The following is a 20274-nucleotide window of genomic DNA, read 5'->3' as shown; positions in this document are numbered from 1 at the left end:
GCTGAGCCACCCAGGCGCCCCTAAATATGCTCATTTAGAAAAGAATCCATATTCTCTATGTCTGTCTCCTTGCCACAATGCTTTCCATAAAGTAGGTACTTAGTACACATTTGTTCAGTTAGGCCTTAATCTGGCAATATGATAATGATGATCCAATAAGAGATATTTAAACATTCCATGCTTGGTCAAAAGGATATATAACAAATACATCATTTTATATATACAGTATATGTTATTCTAGAAATCATCAAAACATATTAGTACACAATCAACAACAGTCAAAAAGAAAAAGAAAGAAAAACATACATCCACAAAAAGATTTCTACAATAATGCTCGTAGTTCTATTCATAATAATTGAAAACTGGAAACGGCCCAGGTGTCCATTAACAGGTAACAAACTGTTCAAACGGATTCTACACAGCAATAAAAAGGGACAAACTACTGATAACCACAACAACATGGATGAAATTCCAAAAACACTGCGGTGAGTGAAAGAAGCATTCTATAAAAGAGTACGTACTACATACACGAGGCTATTATATAAAGTCCTAAAACAAGCAAAACTAGTCCCCCGCGGTTTGGTGGGGAAAAATTTTAAGAGATTGCCTTTAGGAGGAAGAAGAACCATAAAGGAACTTTCTGGGGTCTTGATAATGTTCTGTAATCTCTGTATGGGATTAACATATGGCTTCAGCATACACATTTGTTAAAACTCGGGTCGATGCACACTTGAGGTCTGTACATTTCACTTTATGTAAAATTTACCTCAAAAAAGAAAACACAACTCCTAGAAGAAAAAGGCAGTAAGCTCTTTGATATCAGTCTTAGCAGTATTTTTTTTTGGACCAGTCTCATTAGGCAAGGATAACAAAAGCTAAAATAAACAAATGGGATTACATCGAACTAAAAGGCTTTTTGCACAGTGAAGGAAACCATCAACAAAATGAAAAGGCAACCTACTGAATGGGAAAAGGTATCTGCAAATCATACATTTGATAAGGCACTAACATCCAAAATACATAAAGAACTTACACAATATAAAAAAAATTTTTTTTAATGGGCATAGGACTTGAAAAGACATTTTTCCAAAGGAGACAAGCAGATGGCCAACGGGCCTGGGAAAAGAACATCACTAACCATCAAGGAATTGCAAACCAAAACCACAATGAGATAGCACCTCACAGTGGTCAGATCGGCTATTATCAAAAAAACAGCAAGTGTTGGTGAGGATGTAGGGAAAGGGAACCCTTGTACACTGCTGGTGGGAATGTAAGCTGGTGTAGCCCTGATGGAAAACAGTATGGAAGTCATCAAAAAATTAAAAATAGAACTACCATATGATCCAGCAATTCCCCTTCTGGGGACTGATGTGCAAAAAAGAATGGAAACACAAACTCCAGGAGAAGTATGCATCCTCACGTTCACTGCATTATCTACACAAGCCAAGATATGGAAGCAACCCAAGTGTCCTTCAACAGCTGAATGGATAAAGAAAATGTGATATATAGACAGAACAGACACAGACACAGAGATAGAGATTATAAGAATATTATAGGAACAAATATATAAAAATATTACTTGGGGCACCTGGGTGGCTCAGTCAGCGAAGCGTCAGACTCTTGATTTCCGCTCAGGTCATGATCTCAAGATTCGTGAGATAGAGCCCCACATTGGGCTCTGCACCATCAGCACAGAGCCCACTCGGGATTCTCTCTCTTCCTCTCTCTCTCTGTCCCTCCCCACTGGCATGCACAAGCATGTGTGCTCACTCTCTCTCTCAAAATAGATACTTTTTTAGGGGCGCCTGTGTGGCGCAGTCGGTTAAGCGTCCGACTTCAGCCAGGTCACGATCTTGCGGTCCATGAGTTCGAGCCCCGCGTCGGGCTCTGGGCTGATGGCTCGGAGCCTGGAGCCTGCTTCCGATTCTGTGTCTCCCTCTCTCTCTGCCCCTCCCCCGTTCATGCTCTGTCTCTCTCTGTCCCAAAAATAAATAAACGTTGAAAAAAAAAATTAAAAAAAAAAAAATAGATACACTTTTTTAAAAAAGAATATTACTTAGCCATGTAAAAAGAGTGAAATCTTGCCATTTGTGACATGGATGGACCTAGAGGGTACTATTCTAAGTGAGATAAGTCAAAGAAAGTCAAATGCCATATGATTTCACTGATATATAAAATTTTAAAAAATAAAACAAAACAATACAGTTTCATAGATACAGGAAACAAACTATTGGTTACATGAAGAGGGAGGGGTTTGGGGAAGAAGGAAAAATAGGTGAAGAGAATTAATAAGTACAAACTTCCAGTTGTAAAAGAAAGAAGTCAAAGGGATGTAATGTACAGCATAGGGAACCCAGTCATTAATACTGTAATAATTCTGCATGGCGACAGATTCTGGTAACTAGACTAATCATGGGGATCATTTCCTAACGTACAAAAATACCAAATCACTATGATGTATACCTGAAACTAAGGAGGTATCATATGTCAATTATACTTCAATCTAAAAAAAAAAAATCTAAGGAGATAACTACCTTTTAACCAGACAAATTAACTAAAAAATTAGTAAAGTAAATTTTCATCATGATTCATTACTACAGAACCTCTAGGCTGTGTGTCCTTAGTAGGTATATATGTAATTATACCACTAATTAAACCTTTGAAACTAGTCAGTTTCATAGTAAGGTCCTTTAAAATTTGATTTAACTTGTATTTTTAAGAATTAATTCTTACATGTGGTATTTCCATTCCTCTCTCCTCAAAGTAATTAAAGTATTAATACTTAAAAAAAATACAAGTAATGAACTCTGGTTAATGATATACATGCTAAAACATTAAAGGAAAGGATATCATGACCCACAACTTACTCTGAAATGCCATTAAGAAAGTAAAATTGGAGGGGCGCCTGAGTGGCTCAGTCGGTTGAGCGTCCCACTTTGGCTCAGGTCACGATCTCATGGCTCACGAGTTCGAGCCCCGCGTCGGGCTCTGTGCTGACAGCTCAGAGCCTGGAGCCTGCTTTGGATTCTGTGTCTCCCTCTCTCTATCCCTCCCCTGCCTGCGCTTCTCTCCCTCTCTCTCTCTCAAAAAATAAATAAACGTTTAAAAAATTAAAAAATAAATAAGTAATTTTTAAAAGTAAAAATGGATTGAGGGGCAGACAGAAGAATGTATACACAGACAGACTGGTGATAAAGCAAACACAGTAAAGTACCAATGACAGAATCTAGGTGGTAGGTATACAGATGCTCACTTGAAAGTTCTATTTCTCTGTATGTTTGAAGTTTTTCACAATATACTGTGTGGAAAAGAAAAAAGGAGCAAATGCTTATTAAATCATTATACTGGGTGCCAAAACCAACTGAAATACGTAGGATGTTCAACGCAGTAACAAGGGCGGGGGGGGGGGGGTCACCGGTAGCTGTATGAACTCTCAGGCTTGCTTTGTGCCGTCTCTTCTCCCTTGGCATCAACTCTCTGATCTCCTGCTGCTGTCAAGATGCCCAATCACAGGAAGCATTCCACCCCCTTGGAGGATATGCATCATTCCCAATTTGCTAACAACAGCCAACAACCAACTAATCAGAAACGTGTTTAAAAATAAAGACTTCTGAGTAAGGGCACCTGCTTGTGATTAAGAATTCAATGAGATCATATATATAAGATGTTTAACGATGTCTGACACATAGTAAACACTCAATAACTACTACTTTATTATTTTCGAGAAAAATATTTGTATTTTTTTAAGAAAGTTCCAAGCCTTTGGTGGGCTTACTTCCTGAGTATGTTCATTCTTCACCTTCATTAAAACTTAAATTTCTCCTGAATGTGTTAGAAAGCTGGTTCTCATTCATTCTAGTTTTTGCATTTATAACAGTATTTAGCCTTTTTGAACTATTCTATAAGAGAGGAAAACACGCGTTCTAAATAATAGTTTTAAATAATATTCACTAAAGACCACTGGATCTGTCCAGAACCATTTAGACCAGTGCCTCCAAATGTTTTACCCCTACTTCATGGCATTTCTAGATAATGATGTATTTGTAGAGGATTGGAATAGTTTAACTAGGGAGGCTGAGCAAAGCCAGAGCCAGAAGCCCAGGGACTTGGACTATGCCCAGAACCTGACCAGCTCCCCCCAAAAGGAACAAAGTTCTCAGCTCATAGAATCTGTTCACGGAGTTTGCGAAGCTATAATCTGTATCTGCGCTAGACAATACTTTAGAATGTTTAGTCTACACAATTTAGTTCATAAATCATCTAGCTCCTAAATTGTCTACATATATGCTCCAGGTTCACAGATTAGAAATGTTTCTGCTCTACATTAGAGACTGCTAAGAATAGCCAGGTTAATGATAACACCATCACTAGAGCCAAAGTAAACGAATGTTCATGTCAGACATTGCTGTCATAATGACGTTTTTAATGAATTTTTTTTCTTTCGTTTTCGGAAAGAATCAAAAGAATGTCACTTGTGCTGCACCCCCCAAGTAACTTTTTTAAATCAAAGATAACACAAGTGCTCTAGTAGTAAAACACTCTGCATTAGAGCAAACTTTAAAAGAAATCCCATTTCGTCCATATCCCCCCTTCCAAATTATGTAATCCAATATGTCTTTCAATATAAACTATCCATAATATTGTACAAGCATAAAGTCATATTCCTTTTTTTCAAAAAGTTTTCTCTTTACTGCCATTAATTTTTTAAATGAGTAACAACGTCGTATTACATGACTGGTGTATATACATGCATGATTTTTACTTAAAACTGTTTCCAAGAAAGCATCAACACACCTGGATTTACCATACATATACATATTATATCAAATGTTTGGACATCACTCTTTCAATAGGAAGTCAAATGCTAATAATATAGATTGACCAACACTCTGAAATGACTTGCTATTTTTTAAAAATAACAGTAGTAACAGACCTGAGGAGTGGTTGGTTCACTTCCATTAACACTGTCAGGAGATTTCGTGGCTTGGATAGATGCATTCTAAGAAAAACAAAGAAGTATCATAAAGAAAAGGAACAGAAAAAACTGTTAAGAACAAACGCCAAGCACCAAGACCCATTAGATACATTTATCAAACACAATTAGTTCATTTATTAGAATGTTTTCATGCAAGGCAAAACTAGTACGGTGAGTATTTAGAAAATTTATTTTGCTATAATATATGTAACTAAATAGCAAAGATTAGTATGTTGAAAATTTCATTTTAAGCTAATCACATACCTCTCCCCATTATAGGGTCCCTAGCTTTTTCCCCCATGACAAAATTAACATCAGGGATTCAATTAGCAAAACTCATTCAAATAGACAACTATCCAGAAAAAGCAATGTCAAGTGTTCCCTACGATAAAATAATACTCAAAGTTATATGGGCTAAGGCCTGAAAAACATCTTTGCTACAAGAGATGGAAATGCCTCATTCATCTGAAGCCAGCAGTCTAAATGAAATTGTTATGCCAATTTTCAGAAAAACCTGTCATTAAAAATATCTTCTTCCACATATGAAAGCTTTTTGTTTTGTTCTGTTGCTATGACAAATGCTCCAAATTAAGCGACATTCTCCTGATTACATCAGCCTGGCATAGGTTCCATGATAATGAAGGAGATTCTCTGAGATTCAAAATTCTATACTGCATTTGTAATACACTGACCAAAATTAGAGCCTTAAAAGCAGCTCACGATAAAATAACTTCTAAGTTTTAAACAAAGCGTTAGAGCAAATCCTAGCCACTATGTTTCAGTAACTTGGTAGGTTTTTAAATAAGACATTTCCTGTACATTTCTACAGCTGACCAAGGAAAGGTCAAATAATGAATAGTCTTTTTTTTAATGTTTATTTATTTTTGAGGGTGGGTGCAGAGAGAGAGGAAGAGAGAGAATCCCCCCGATGCAGGGCTCGATCCCTCGAGCCATGAGATCATGACCTGAGCCGAGATCAAGAGTCAGACACCCAACCAACAGAGCCACCCAGGGACCCCTGAGTATTCTTGAATATCAGTGGAGATGGCACTCAGCTTTGCAAGTGTTCTCAATTTTCTGAACTGTACTCCCATTAGGTATTTGGTACTAAGAAACTACTAATTTTTAGGTGTGATAAATGTACTGTGTTATATATTTTCAGTCATTATCTTTCAGAAATATACACCAAAACATTTAGATGGAATAAGGTTTCTGAAATTTGCTTCAAATAACCCAGCAGGGATGGGGACAGGGGAAGGGAGGTGTGCATGTGTGGGAGGGTGGTTAGACAAGTGTGGGGGTGTGATAATAAAATAAGAGAGCCATGAGCCATTAACTGATGCTACTGGGTACTGGGCATGTGGGGTGGGATTCTTTTGCCACCGTTACTACTATTTCCACTTTTGTAATACGTTTGGATCTTCCCCAAGAACAACTGATACACCTTCTCCCTCTAATATAAAAAGTTATCAAATTTTATCAGTCCAGGACATCTCCCTTAGGGTTGTATTAGGGAGAAAAGTTGGGGGAACGTAACTCTTATCTTCCTGTTCTCTACCATTTCAAAGAATTACAAGCTGTATATATGGCTATATTTGTGTAGCGTGGCCATTAATGCTTTCTGGCCCTAAAAATATACTACATTACACACTATAAAATAAAAAACATACTTTATAGAGTTCAAGAAGTCTCTCAATCCCTATATTGAAAATTAAGATCGTTAAATTGCAGAGAAAGGAAATGAAATGGTTCCATAAAACATTTAAGTCAGGATGAAGAGTGGCAAGAGAGTCTATATTCTATTTTAAGTAAATCACTTGACACATGATTGTGGTCCATACAAAAAGCTGTTCTATAACTGACCTATCACACTATCGGACAAACATTACGTAACGTTTAAAAACTTTCCCTCTCTGCAAATATATTTCAATACGTGTATTACATCACATATTTAAATAGACACAGCTAAGGAAAGCATTGCCATGTTACCCTGTACATTTAAATTAGGAATCTGCAGAAGCAACATTACCTCCTTGAGTATAAAAAGGCTTCTGGAGTCCTTGTCCCAGAGAGAAGCCAAAAGAACTAGCGCAACGCGTGTCAATACTCAGCTGCCACCAGTACTTTCTCCCGGAGGCAATTCTTAGGTAACAGAAAAATTCTTCTAGTCTAAAGCGCATTTAATTTAAAGGCACACACAGTTCCCTGCCGGATTTGTCTTCAATTACGGTTTGTTCTCTCAACAACTATTTTTTTGACTGCTGAGCACTAAGGATACAGTAATTTTTAGAATTTGGGGTCATTTTCAAAAATCTGAATGAAGGAAAAATCAACAGCTGGTGAACTCATAAGCAGACCCTCACTAAATTTGTGTTCCATTTGTACTTTGTTATAGGTCATGCCGTGATTTCCCTTTGTTGCATGGAGAGAAGTTTTTATCTGGACAAAATTTAAATAAGATAAATGAAGACTTTTAGTCTACTTAAGGTATTTTTAAATAATTACAACTTTATTTTATAAACATATAAAACACATATATTTCAAAGGCATCAGCATTTTTTACAAGAGAATAGGTACTTAAATTACTTTTATGTATATGGAAGTAGGCCTAGGAGGGGATCTTCTTTTTTTTTAAGTCTCTGTTACTATTACATAAAATATAAAGTAATATCATTTTATGTTTTTAAAGTAAATTAGTGGGGTGTCTGTTAAGTGTCTGACTCTTAGATCTCAGCTCAGGTCTTGATCTCAGCATCATGAGTTTGAGCCTCGCGTGGAGTCTACTTAAAAAAAAATTTTTGGGGCGCCTGGGTGGCGCAGTCGGTTAAGCGTCCGACTTCAGCCAGGTCACGATCTCGCACTCCGTGAGTTCGAGCCCCGTGTCAGGCTCTGGGCTGATGGCTCGGAGCCTGTTTCTGATTCTGTGTCTCCCTCTCTCTCTGCCCCTCCCCCGTTCATGCTCTGTCTCTCTCTGTCCCAAAAATAAATAAACGTTGAAAAAAAAAAATTTTTTTAAATAAAAATAAAAAAAAATTTTTTTTTTTAATAAAATAAATTGGTAGGTTAACTTAGATTCCTGTCTGCCTCTCAAACCAGTTTTGCAAATAGTGAGGTATTACTTGTAGCCAGAACCAAGGCGAGACCCTTTGCCCTGAGATCCAAGCTAGGGCATCACTAGAACTCTCAGCTGCTTTCTTTTCTAAAACCAAGTTCAGAATGTGATTTAGCATTGCTACTGACCATATGCACACCAAGTCCTTCCTGGCTGCATGGATTAAGTACAGAGATGTTCTAGTTTCATCACCAGCTACTTAATAAATTAAACCAATTCTCCTCGTTTAAAAAAAACCTCAATCCCTTAGGGCACCTGGGTGGCTCAGTCGGTAAAGCATCCAACTTTGATTTCAGCTCAGGTCATGATCTCATGGTTCGTGAGTTGGAGCCCCGCATCGGGCTCTGTGCTGACAATGTGGAGTCTGCTTGGGATTTTCTGTCTCTGTCTCTGTCTCTCTCTCTCTACCCCTCCCCTGTTTGCTGGCTCTCTCTCTCTCAAAAATAAACACTAAAAAAAAAAAAAAAAAAAGGAAAACCTCAATCCAAATTAGTGTCCAATGCAACACAAAAAGCTTTCCTTACTGGGCAATCAAAGATCTCTAAGTTTTAATTTCCTAACTTAAGAACTTAAGATACGTATGAAAACAGTCCACTTTCTCAAAGTGAAGTTATATGCAGGATTCAAAATTATATCAATTCAGTCAATTGAAACATAATGAGATTAATTGCTTCCTCTCAGATGTTTTATAGAAAACTGGTACTCTCCCCAAAGAAGATGCAATTATTTGTTACAGTAGAATCCACCCACCTACTCAATGTTGTTCAATTACGATTTATGAACAATGCATTGTTTTTCTCAGTGAGTCACAGCTCAAAATATTCTTGGCCTCCTGCCAAAAGTAGAACAGAGATTTCTAGCAATTCATACCATTTTTAGTTAATGAGCAAACATTCCCCAGAGAGAAAACTGAGAGTTTAGACCAAGTTCGCCACATTAATGAAAACAGTGTTATTTTGCTGCTGTTAAAAAGCTGCCAGAAAACACACCAGCTGTCAGAATTCAGCAGTTTACTCTGATTTTTTAGAGCAGGGTTAGCAACAGGGCACGGAAGATGCTTGGAGGGACAGTGAGCGACAAGCAGCAGGAGATGTGCTTCTAGAATTACCAAATTCCTTTGCTTCCCCACAGGGGGAATGCAGAAAGCGGTGGAAGGACTCACCACACTGTCAGTCTGTGTTTTAGGCTGCTTGGAGGAATCCAAAGCAAAGATAGTATACTCAGAGAGAAAAGCAGGCTCTGCTATCATCCCGGCTAGCAGCTGTCTCATTCAGTGTAATAAGCAGAGGCACAAAAACAAAACACATCATGAAAAACGAATCATGAGGGCATGTCGCAAAGTGTCCTCGCCACGCCGCACGTGCACCACCACCACCACGGCTACCATCTCCCCACCCGCAGAAATAGCAAGTTGCCAGAAAGCTCAGCAATGGAGGGGCCTTGAGCTCCCTGGAATCTCAACTTGCTTCCTGGCGCACAAATGACATGGGCGACAGCCACCACAGCGCACAGCGTGTCCGCCAACTCGGTGTAAGAGTCCACACCGATAAGAACCACACACGGTAAAGAACACAAAGCCTTCATAGAACAAATGTTGACCGTGGTCACACATTCAACAAGAGAGCACTGAGATTGGGGGCAGGACAAAACACAGAAAATGTTAAATAATCGTTTCTTTTGTGCTTAGAAACGAAAATATGTACAGAAGAAACTTTTGAAACTGACATTTATATAACGAGTCTTCAGGACAAATCCTATTATACTAATTCTTTCAGAATACTAAGATCTACTAAGATCTACTTGAGCTTAGCCAAAAGGCTGAGAAGCAATCATCATACGAATTCTTTTAATATGTATTCTCTTCTGTCCTTCAGTTTCTGTCACAAGCTGTACACTATATACCAAAATATTAATAATCATGAATTAGATTAGAAGAAAGTATAATTAAAATGAACTTTTAAATGTAAAACTGGTGAACTCTGAATAATCTCTGTGGAGGTCACAGTTTACCAATGGCAATTCCTTCATTTTGCCGGTGTACCATAGTTATTATACAAGATGTTATCTTTGGGAGAAAATGGGTAAAGGGTACAACAGGGCCTCCCTAAAAAAAATTTTGTAACCTCCTGTGAATCTATGTTTATCTCAAAAACTAAATAAATTTTTAAAAACCCAAATCTTTTGCAACATCAACTCAGCAGTTAATGTATATTATTATATTTATATAATAAAGGAATTAACAGAAAATAAATGTCTGCACAGGCTGAAGAACTTAGACTTTTCATCTCAGTACTACAGCGTTATAGACACTGAGTAGAGCCTCCACTAACTCTCTTCATCTGGTCCTAAGAATTGAGTATTAGTGGTGTACTAAAATATACTAGATGCCTGTTTGACTCTGGGTACTCCTGTTATTCAAGTTTCTACTCTTGCTGAAAATCTGAATTCTCCTGGGATCTCAGAAAAGTCACCCTTGGAATGGATGTGATTTTAAGTTAAACGCTATACAAATTCACTCTTCTTAGGCTCCCAAGATTAATGTTTGAAACGAAGTCACTCTGGCCCACACAACAAAATAACTTACAATTTCAGGGGCGCCTGGTGGCTCAGTCGGTTAAGCGTCCGACTTCAGCTCAGGTCATGATCTCTCGGTCTGTGAGTTCGAGCCCCACATCGGGCTCTGTGCTGACAGCTCAGAGTCTGGAGCCTGCTTGGAACCCTACGTCTCCCTCTCTCTCTGCCCCACCCCTGCTCATGCTCTGTCTCTCTTCCTCTTTCAAAACTGAATAAATATTAAAAAAAATTTTTTTAATTATTTTTTCACAGTTAAGCAAGCCCTATCAAAATAACAACAGCATTCTTCACAGAACTAGGACAAACAATCCTAAAATATGTATGGAACCAGAAAAGACCCCGAATAGCCAAAGTAATCCTGAAAAAGAAAACCAAAGCTGGAGACATCACGGTCGTGGACTTCCAGACGCATTACAAAGCTGTAATCATCAAGACAGTATGGTACTGGCACAAAAACAGACACTCAGATCAATGGAACAGAATAGAGAACCCGGAAATGGACCCACAAACGTATGGCCAACTAATCTTTGACAAAGCAGGAAAGAATAGCCAATGGAATAAAGACAGTCTCTTCAGCAAGTGGTGCTGGGAAAACTGGACAGCGACATGCAGAAGAATGAACCTGGACCACTTTCTTACACCATACGTAAAAATAAACTCAAAATGGATAAAAGACCTAAACGTAAGACAGGAAGCCATCAAAATCCTAGAGGAGAAAGCAAGCAAAAACCTCTTTGACCCTGGCCACAGCAAGTTATTCAACACATCTCTGGAGGAAAGAGAAACAAAAGTAAAACTGAACTACTGGGGCCTCATCAAGATAAAAAGCTTCTGCACAATGAAGGAAACAGTCAGCAAAACTAAAAGGCAACTGACAGAATAGGAGAAGATACTTGCAAATGACATATCAGATAAAAGGTTAGTATTCAAAATCTATAAAGAACTTATCAAACTCAACACCCAAAAAACAAATAATCCAGTGAAGAAATGGGCAAAAGACAAGAATAGACACTTCTCCAAAGAAGACATCCAGATGGCAAACAGACACATGAAAAAATGCTCAACATCACTCATCAGCAGGGAAATACAAATTAAAACACAATGAGATACCACCTCATACCAGTCAGAATGGTTAAAATTAACAACTCAGACAATGAGACATGTTGGTGAGGATGCAGAGAAAGAGGAACTCTTTTGCACTGCTGGTGGGATTGCAAACTGGTGCAGCCACTCTGGAAAACAGTATGGAGGTTCCTCAAAAAATTAAAAATAGAATTACCCTATGACCCAGCAATTGCACTACTAGGTATCTATCCAAAGGATACAGGTGTGCTGTTTTGAAGGGGCGCATGCACCCCCATGTTTACAGCAGCACTTTCAATAATAGCCAAAGTATGGAAAGAGCCCAAATGGCCATCAATGGATGAATGGTATATACATACAATGGAGTATTACTCAGCAATCAAAAAGAATGAAATCTTGCCATTTGCAACTACGTGGATGGAACAAGAGGGTATTATGCTAAGCGAAATTAGTCAGTCAGAGAAAGACAAATATCACATGACTTCACTCATATGAGAAATTTAAGAGACAAAACAGATGAACATAAGGGAAGGGAAGCAAAACTCATATAAAAACAGGGAGGGGGACAAAACAGAAGAGACTCTTAAATACGGAGAACAAACAGAGGGTTGCTGGAGGGGTGCTGGGAGGGGAATGGGCTACATGGGGAAGGGGCACTAAGGAATCTACTCCTGAAATCACTGTTGCACCATATGCTAACTTGGATGTAAATGAAACATTTAATTGATTAATTTAAAAAATAATTAATACATTTTTACAGTTAAGAGTGTATTTGAGGGGCGCCTGGGTGGCGCAGTCGGTTAAACGTCTGACTTCAGCCAGCTCACGATCTCGCGGTCCGTGAGTTTGAGCCCCCGCGTCAGGCTCTGGGCTGATGGCTCAGAGCCTGGAGCCTGTTTCCGATTCTGTGTCTCCCTCTCTCTCTGCCCCTCCCCCGTTCATGCTCTGTCTCTCTCTGTCCCAAAAAAAATAAATGTTGAAAAAAAAATTTTTAAAAAAAAGAGTGTATTTGAAATTCTAAGAGAAAAACACAAAAGCTGATGCTCAGTATGGAAGATCTTGTTGAGCAAACGTCTCAAAGGAAGGTCCTGTCAAGCAACAATCTATACCCCTGCCTGTTGCCCAAGTAGAAGCCAGGTGTGGCGCACATCCGACCCTGAATTTCAGCTCAGGTCATGATCCCAGGGCTGTAGGATCACGCCCCACATCAGGCTCTACGCTGAGCATGGAGCCTGCCTGAGATTCTTCCTCTCGCTCTCCCTCTCTCTCCCTCCCCCCTTCTCTCCTGCTCCTATACACTCTAAAAATAAAATAAGTCTTAAAGAAAACAAACGTTCCCATTGACATGACCTCAAAACCCAAAGGGCTTTTCCCCCCACTTGCTGTCCTTGTCATTTCCTTCTTGTGCCTATGAAAATCTTCTACACATCAGTTCTCAAATATTCTCAATCAAATTCTGTCTCAATTCCGTGTCTCTCAAACTCTGTTCAAATTCTAATCCAAATCTGTTAAGAACTTAACTCACTTCTTGTGCAGTCCTTAGGTGAAGCCATCAGCTGCACTAACACTGATTGAAGTTGTGTCTAAACATTCACGAAGATACAGAAAACTCCAATTAGATATCTGTTGAAGGCGTTTATCTATCTTCCGTATCTTTTACGCTCATATACATATTTCTTTATCTCTGTGCGTTTTTGACAGAATTACTCAGTATTCTTTCGGAATACCCTAATTTCCCCATGAACTGGGACTTGTGTTTTATTCTGACTTATGTTTTTATATCAATTTTTTTTTCACTTCAAGGATTCCTAATCGGTTCTTTTTCAGACCTACCTAATCTACTTTTGTTTTTTCCCTGCAATTTTATCTTCTTTTTCAGAAAATTATTACTTCAGGTATCTTATTAAAGATACTTCTTTTAAAGTCTTTTTTAATTTCATCTAGGATAAATTCATATTCCAATTCCTGTTTTGTTTGCCTGCCTTTGTAGCATTTGTTTCACAATTTTCATTTACAGGTTCATTCTGAGGAAGGTATTGTCTTTCTCTTTCCTTCTGTACTCATCTTTCCTTATCCAATCAATCTGATTCCCTGGGCCCCAGTTTGAGTTTCCTGCCTTATGGCAACACAGGGGACATCACGGACTCAGTCGCAATAAGCCAACGTGAGGTTTGCTTCAGTTCTTGGTCATGAGGTCTCCCTAGAGATGGCCGCTTCTCGTAATGGGCCACAGAGCGCTCTAGGCAGCAGTTTGCAAAAGCTTTCCTCAATCTCTTTCTGCCAATGCTGGGAGCTCCACTTTAGCTCCTGGCACCAAATCTAACTTTGGCAGTTAGATCTAACCCTCCCAGTCCTTCTAAACCAGACTTCGAACAGAAAATTAAGTCCTAATGCCTGCCCTAAGGCATCCAGTAGCACCTGCTGTATGTAACAAATAAGCTTATCTCCTATGAATTAATGTATCTCCTGTTAGAGGGAGGTCTCTAAAAAGTTTAGTATCTTAGGGAGTGTGTGTAAGGCTCTCTGTTTTGAAGACAGAAATCCTGTTTCTACCTTCCTAGACACTATTATATACAGATGTCAGTTGCAATACTCACTATTAGGGTACATTAAACTGATTCTGCTTTTATTTCCAACAATGTGTATTTCAAGAAGTACTTGTGATAATATATTCTACTAAAGATATAAGATGCTAAGTCCCAGCGCACCTGAGACTTAAGAAAAATAAGTCATCAAAGATCAGCTCACCACTCTAATTCTGAAAATGCTCAGCACGCTCAACAAGAAAGTGGAACTGAAAGTTGGTTCTTCAAAAAGATACAAACAAATATTTAGCTTGACTGACAAAGAAAAATAGAAGACTCATATTACTAATATAAGGAATGAAAGGGGAAATTACTACAGCATTTATAGAAATAAAAAGGATTACAAGATAATGCTATGAACAACTGTATGCCAACAAATGAGACAACTTGGATGATAAAGACGAATTTCTAGAAGGATACAAATTACCGAAACTGACTCAGGAAGAAAGAGAAAACCTCAATGGAGCTACAAACAGTAAAAAGATGGAATTTGTAATCAAACACTTCCCACAAAGAAAAGCCCAGGATCAGATGGCTTCACTGGTGAATTATACCAAACATTTGAAGAATTAATACTAATCTTCACAAATTCTTCCCAAAATATACAAACAGAGGGAATATTCCCCAACTCATTTGATGAGGCTAATATTATCCTGATACCAAATCCAGACATCACAAAAAAGAAAACCACAAGCCAACATCTTTTAGGAATAGAAACATAAAAACCCTCAACAATATACTAGCAAATCAAACCCAGCAATAAAAGATATACACCATGAACAAATGGGATATATCCAGGAATGCAAGGTTAGTTTAACATCCAAAAACCAATTACCATACCTCACCATGTCAAGAGAATAAAGGACAAAACCATATGCCTATCTCAATAAACACTAAGAAAGCATCTGACAACATTCAACACAGCTTCATAAGAACCCTCAACAAATTATGAAAGTAAAGGAACTTTCTCAGCATTATAAAGGCAATCTCCCAACACCAACAGATAACATCATACTTAATGACAAAACTAAATGCTTTCCCCCTAAGATCAGGAATGATCTGTCTACTTTCACATCTGCTCAAACTGCACTGAAGCTCCTAGCCATAGCAATTAGGAAGAAAATGTTATAAAAGGCAGCCAGATTAAAAGAAGATATAAAACGACTTCCTTTTGCAGATGACATGATCTTGTACAATCCACTAAATAACTATTAGAATCTATTAAGTTCAGCAAGGTTGCAGGATACAAGATCAATTGACAAAAATCAATTTTATCTCTATAAAGTAGTAATGAGAACACAAAAAAATGAAATTAGGAAAACAATTAAATTTACAGTAGCATCCAAAGAATAAAATACTTGTGAATAAATTTAACAAAAATAGTATAAACCTTATATTCTGAAAAGTGTAAATTTTTTTTGAAAAAAAATAAAGAAGATCTAAATAAATGGAGAGGGGGAAAAAGGAAGGAGAGAAAAGAAAAGATAGGAAGCTTCCCAACTAATTAAAATTGATAAAGATAACACAAACAGAAAAGTACAAACCACTCCCTTACAAATAGAATTGGGAGAAATGTAGATAAAGCAACCACCAAAGTGAATGCAGCAGGATATTAATAATGCACTCTGACATTAGTAGAGTTGACTTACGGAATGAAAGATTGGCTTCATAGCAGGAAGCCTATTAATATAACTCATTTCCTATCATTAGATCAAAAGAAAAAAATATGAGAACTGAGTAGATACCAAGGCAATTTGGCAGGGATATTTTTTACTTTCATTAACTGACAGAGGGTAGGGGCAGGTAGCTTCTAATCTAATGTCTAACAGTAAAATCTTTGAAAGTCAATCTATTAGGGGCAAAATTAATTCCAAACTTAAGAAACATTTCTTGGGGCGCATCCAACTCTTGGTTTCGGCTCGGGTCACGATCTCACAATTTGTGTGTTCGAGCCCCATATCGGGCTCTGTGCTGACAGTCGGGAGCCTGCATGCAATTCTCTGTCTCCCTCTCTCTCTGCCCCTCACTCCCACCTCTCAAAATAAATAAACATTTAAAAAAAGAAGAAGAACATTTCTGACCCATGACTTTCAAGATACTTCTCAGTAATTCCTAAAGAACAATGCCTATAGCCCTGAAACAGAATAAATTTCTAAAAATGTGGTTAAGAATTATCAAAAGCTGAGGGGCACCTGAATGACTCGGTCGGTTAAGTGACCAACCTTCGGCTCAGGTCATGATCTCGCGGTCTGTGAGTTTGAGCCCCGCGGCAGGCTCTGTGCTGACAGCTCAGCTCAGAGCCTGCAGCCTGCTTCTAATTCTATGTCTCCCTCTCTGTCCACCCCTCCTCCCTCCCCTGGTCTCAAAAATAAATAAACATTAAAAAAAAATTTTTAATTGAATTCCCAAAAGCTGAGAGTGTCAAGAATCTCTGTTACAGATGATTTCACGGAACAGTGCAAACTGACTCAGAATGACAAAGACAACTAGAGAGGCAGTATTTTATTTCTGAAAGATATCTCAAATTAAGAAGAATAAAAAAGAGGGGCGCTGGCTGACTCAGTTGGTGGGGCATGCAACTCTTGATCTCGAGGTTGTAAGTTCAAGCCCTATGGTGGGTGTAGGGATTGCTTGAAAATGAAATCTTAGGGGGATAAAAAGGAAGAAAAATAAGTAAGAAAAGCAAAAAGTGACGAAAAAAAAGACAAGAAAAAGTGACATTTTTCTTGAAGTTTGGGAAAGGATTCCAATCCAAAGCAGCCTAATGCTTCATTATTTTTCACTTGCAATGTCGTGATTAACAAAAAATTTGCTATGTGCTATGCCATCCAAGAACTGACAGGCACGGCAAAAGCCTTTTTGTTTCCATATAATAATAATCTTCGGTATGTGATTCACAAATTATGAGTATTTTCATACTTCTGAATTCGTTTGCTCGTCACAAGGACCCTAAGAAGGGGATATGCATTTCACCACAATTCTAAGGCTCTCAGAAGTTAAAGGCAGTTTTGCCGAAAGCCACCTGGCAGGTAAGGGATGAAATCCCGTGATCCCTCCACTATTCCAGGCTGTCTCTATGGGGAAGTGTGCCTGAAAACCAGCAAGTTAATGAGCAGCATAAGTGAAGGTATCAATCCTTCCTTCAAAGCTCAACAAGTAAAAAGACAGATAACATCCAGGACCAAAGTCCACATAATGGTCTGTCTGTTTCCCTCCCTCCATGTAGGGAACTAAGCAGTGCTGGCCTTCCCATCTTCCGTGGCTGCCCCCAGGAACAACTTCACGAGCACCTACTATGTGCAAAGCGTCATGAGAGGAGATTTACGTGCCGTGTTACTGGTAATGCCCACAGCTCCACGAGGCAAGTACTGTTATTTCCATTTTACAAAGAGAAAACCTGAGTCACTGAAAAGTTAACTTCCAAAGGTCCTTCAGCCAGCAAGCGGCAAAGCTAGGATAGAAATCCGAGCTGATCCAGAAGACTCCAAAAACCATCCTCTTCTCACTAGTCTATACCAGGTCTTACTCCAAACTACATAAATAGATTATCATGCTCTTAGAAAAATCATTAGATTCGGCCATAAAAAAGGAATGAAGTAATGAAACCTGTTACAACATAGATGAACCTTGGAAACATGCTAACTGAAAACAGCCCAGACACAAAGGGTCACAAATTGTATGCTTCCGTTTATACAACGTATCCTGAATAAGCACATCCACAGAGACAGCAAGCAGATAAGTGGTCACCAGGGACTGGGGGAGAGGGAGCGCAGGGAGTAAGTGCGTGATGAGCATGGGGTTTCTTTTTGGATTAATGAAAATGTCATGGAACTAGAGGGATACGATGAATACACGGTATCACTAAGGTACCATATGCCACTTTAAAATGTAGATGTTATGTTACAGGAATTTAATCTCAATTAAAAAAAAATCATCAGAGTGGAACAGAGGGCAGGAGGCTATGGTCGCTTTATCTGGCCTAGTTAGCCTTTCACATGCTCTTACGCTCTCAGCGGTGTCTAAAGCACCCTGCCCTAGAGAGGCAAAAAAGATTCATCTCAAGCAAAAAAAACGGAAGGAAGCTCTACGCTGATGTTAAAGCAAGACTATGCCCAGGATCACAAGGGGAAAGCATATGGTCAACTGAACAGATCTGCCATTTACACAGGGTGAGAGAGTGTCAGAAATCTACAGACTTCAGAGTCAGTGCAAATTCAGTCTGCTCTCCTTTGCCTTCAACGCCTACAATCATAGAGATGATTTTTTATATCCTTATAAGGAAGCTTGCAACCACAGACTGACTTATTTAGATTTACATATAGTATTTACTGACACAAGAAAGTAGACATATTAGGATTTTCTGCAATAGCTGAAAAAAGGTAAAACCTTTAATTGACCAAGAAATTAACTTAATGAAACCATCTACTTCCCAAGCATTCTGGATCACAAAGACTTTACTGTACCTACTGGAGAGGTGAACAGATATTTACATCGAGTTAAACTTCCACATTTTGCTAAAAGAAACCCTATAACATTGAAAACAATAAGTCAGGGTCCTAACCCATGCGGAATATCTGCCATCTCAGAGGTTTAACAAAACCCAAACCCCAGGGAGTGGGAGGGCAAAGAAGATACACCCTTTTAATCAATAACTTAATTATGAAATGAGAAAGTACTTCCTGTAAAATAAACTGAACTGGGGTTTAGTCTACATTGTGCTTTGTGGTCAAAAACACCTTTTAGAATTGTCAGAAAATGCTTTAAAAGCAAAGAGATGAAGGGTAATGCTACTCTTTCAATCAGAAACGACTTCTGAAGTTAAACCTCTGAAGCACAGGATCTTTAGGATTGAAATTTGGGAGTTTGGGAAGAAATAAAAAGATAACCTTTACCTTACTTAGCCTATTGTAAAAGAATGTTCAAATCATCCCTTTCAAAAAGGATTGTTTTGGGGAAAAAATATTATTTTGTAAAGAAATATTCAATTAAAAAATTTTTTTAATTTTTGTTAATGTTTATTTTTGAGAGAGACAGAGACAGAGCACGAGCAGGGGAGGGGCAGAGAGAAGGGGAAACACAGAATCTGAAGCAGGCTCCAGGCTCCTAGCTTGTCAGCACAGAGCCTGACATGGGGTTTGAACCCACAAACCACGAGTCATGACCTGAGCCAAAGTCGGATGCTTAATCAACTGAGCCACCCAGGAGTCCCCCCGCCCCCGCCAAAAAATCTTTTTAATGTTTATTTATTTTTGAGAAGGAGAGACAGAGCGTGAGCAGGGGAGGGGCAGAGAGAGAGGGAGACACAGAATCCAAAGCAGGCTCCAGGCAATGAGCTATCGGCACAGAGCCCCACACAGGGCTGGAACTTAGGCAGGGCTCGAACTCAGGAGCTGTGAGATCATGACCTGAGCCAAAGTCAGAGGCTTAACCAACTGACCCACACGGGTGTCCCTCAATTAAAATGTTTTAAGCATCCTGGATAAAATAAGCCTTTTTAAAAAGCAGTAGTAGCAATCAACTACTAAAAACAAGTTATTTTCAGGGTTTCAACTGTATTGTATAGAAACCAATATACTAGAATATCAACCAATGTACTGAGTATAGTCATGATGCTATCAACACTATTACTCGGTACTGCAGATTTCAATCAAATTGGTTACATGTATAAACTAAGTTCAACAGCATTAAACTCGAAATCACAAAGTGAAAGAAATGCAATACTGCAAGAAAATAAGATCCCAAAGAAAGTATGCATGTGCTTCATATGCTTATACAACTTGCAAGATCATTTAAATGTATTCACCAAGGACACCGTATAATATGCCATTAACTTTGAATGCAATAATTGTACTATAAAGTGTTTATTTTGCTACCAACATCTACTATAAAAAGTCAAAAATTTGGGGCGCCTGGGTGGCGCAGTCGGTTAAGCGTCCGACTTCAGC

The 20274-nt window shown here is 38.6% G+C and overlaps 1 protein-coding gene across 6 annotated transcripts in view; it reads right to left on the bottom strand.

Moving 5' to 3' along the window:
• Positions 1 to 20274, bottom strand: part of GOLGA4 (golgin A4) — a 126785-nt gene that overhangs the window by 90141 nt on the left and 16370 nt on the right. For 4 of the 6 annotated variants that reach the window (XM_030328626.1, XM_030328629.1, XM_030328628.1 and 1 more), the window contains exons 3-4: positions 9250 to 9348; positions 4934 to 4999 (exon numbers count right to left, since the gene is read on the bottom strand). In XM_030328626.1, coding sequence (XP_030184486.1) covers positions 4934 to 4999; positions 9250 to 9348 — 165 coding nt within the window. The remainder of the gene's footprint in view (positions 1 to 4933; positions 5000 to 9249; positions 9349 to 20274) is intronic. The other 2 variants (XM_030328630.1, XM_030328631.1) reach the window with 1 other exon arrangement.

The sequence above is a fragment of the Lynx canadensis genome, chromosome C2 (genome assembly GCF_007474595.2).
Source record: "Lynx canadensis isolate LIC74 chromosome C2, mLynCan4.pri.v2, whole genome shotgun sequence".
Taxonomy (NCBI): domain Eukaryota; kingdom Metazoa; phylum Chordata; class Mammalia; order Carnivora; family Felidae; genus Lynx; species Lynx canadensis.
Note: the sequence above shows the minus strand (reverse complement) of the source record. Positions and strands in the feature narration are given on the sequence as shown.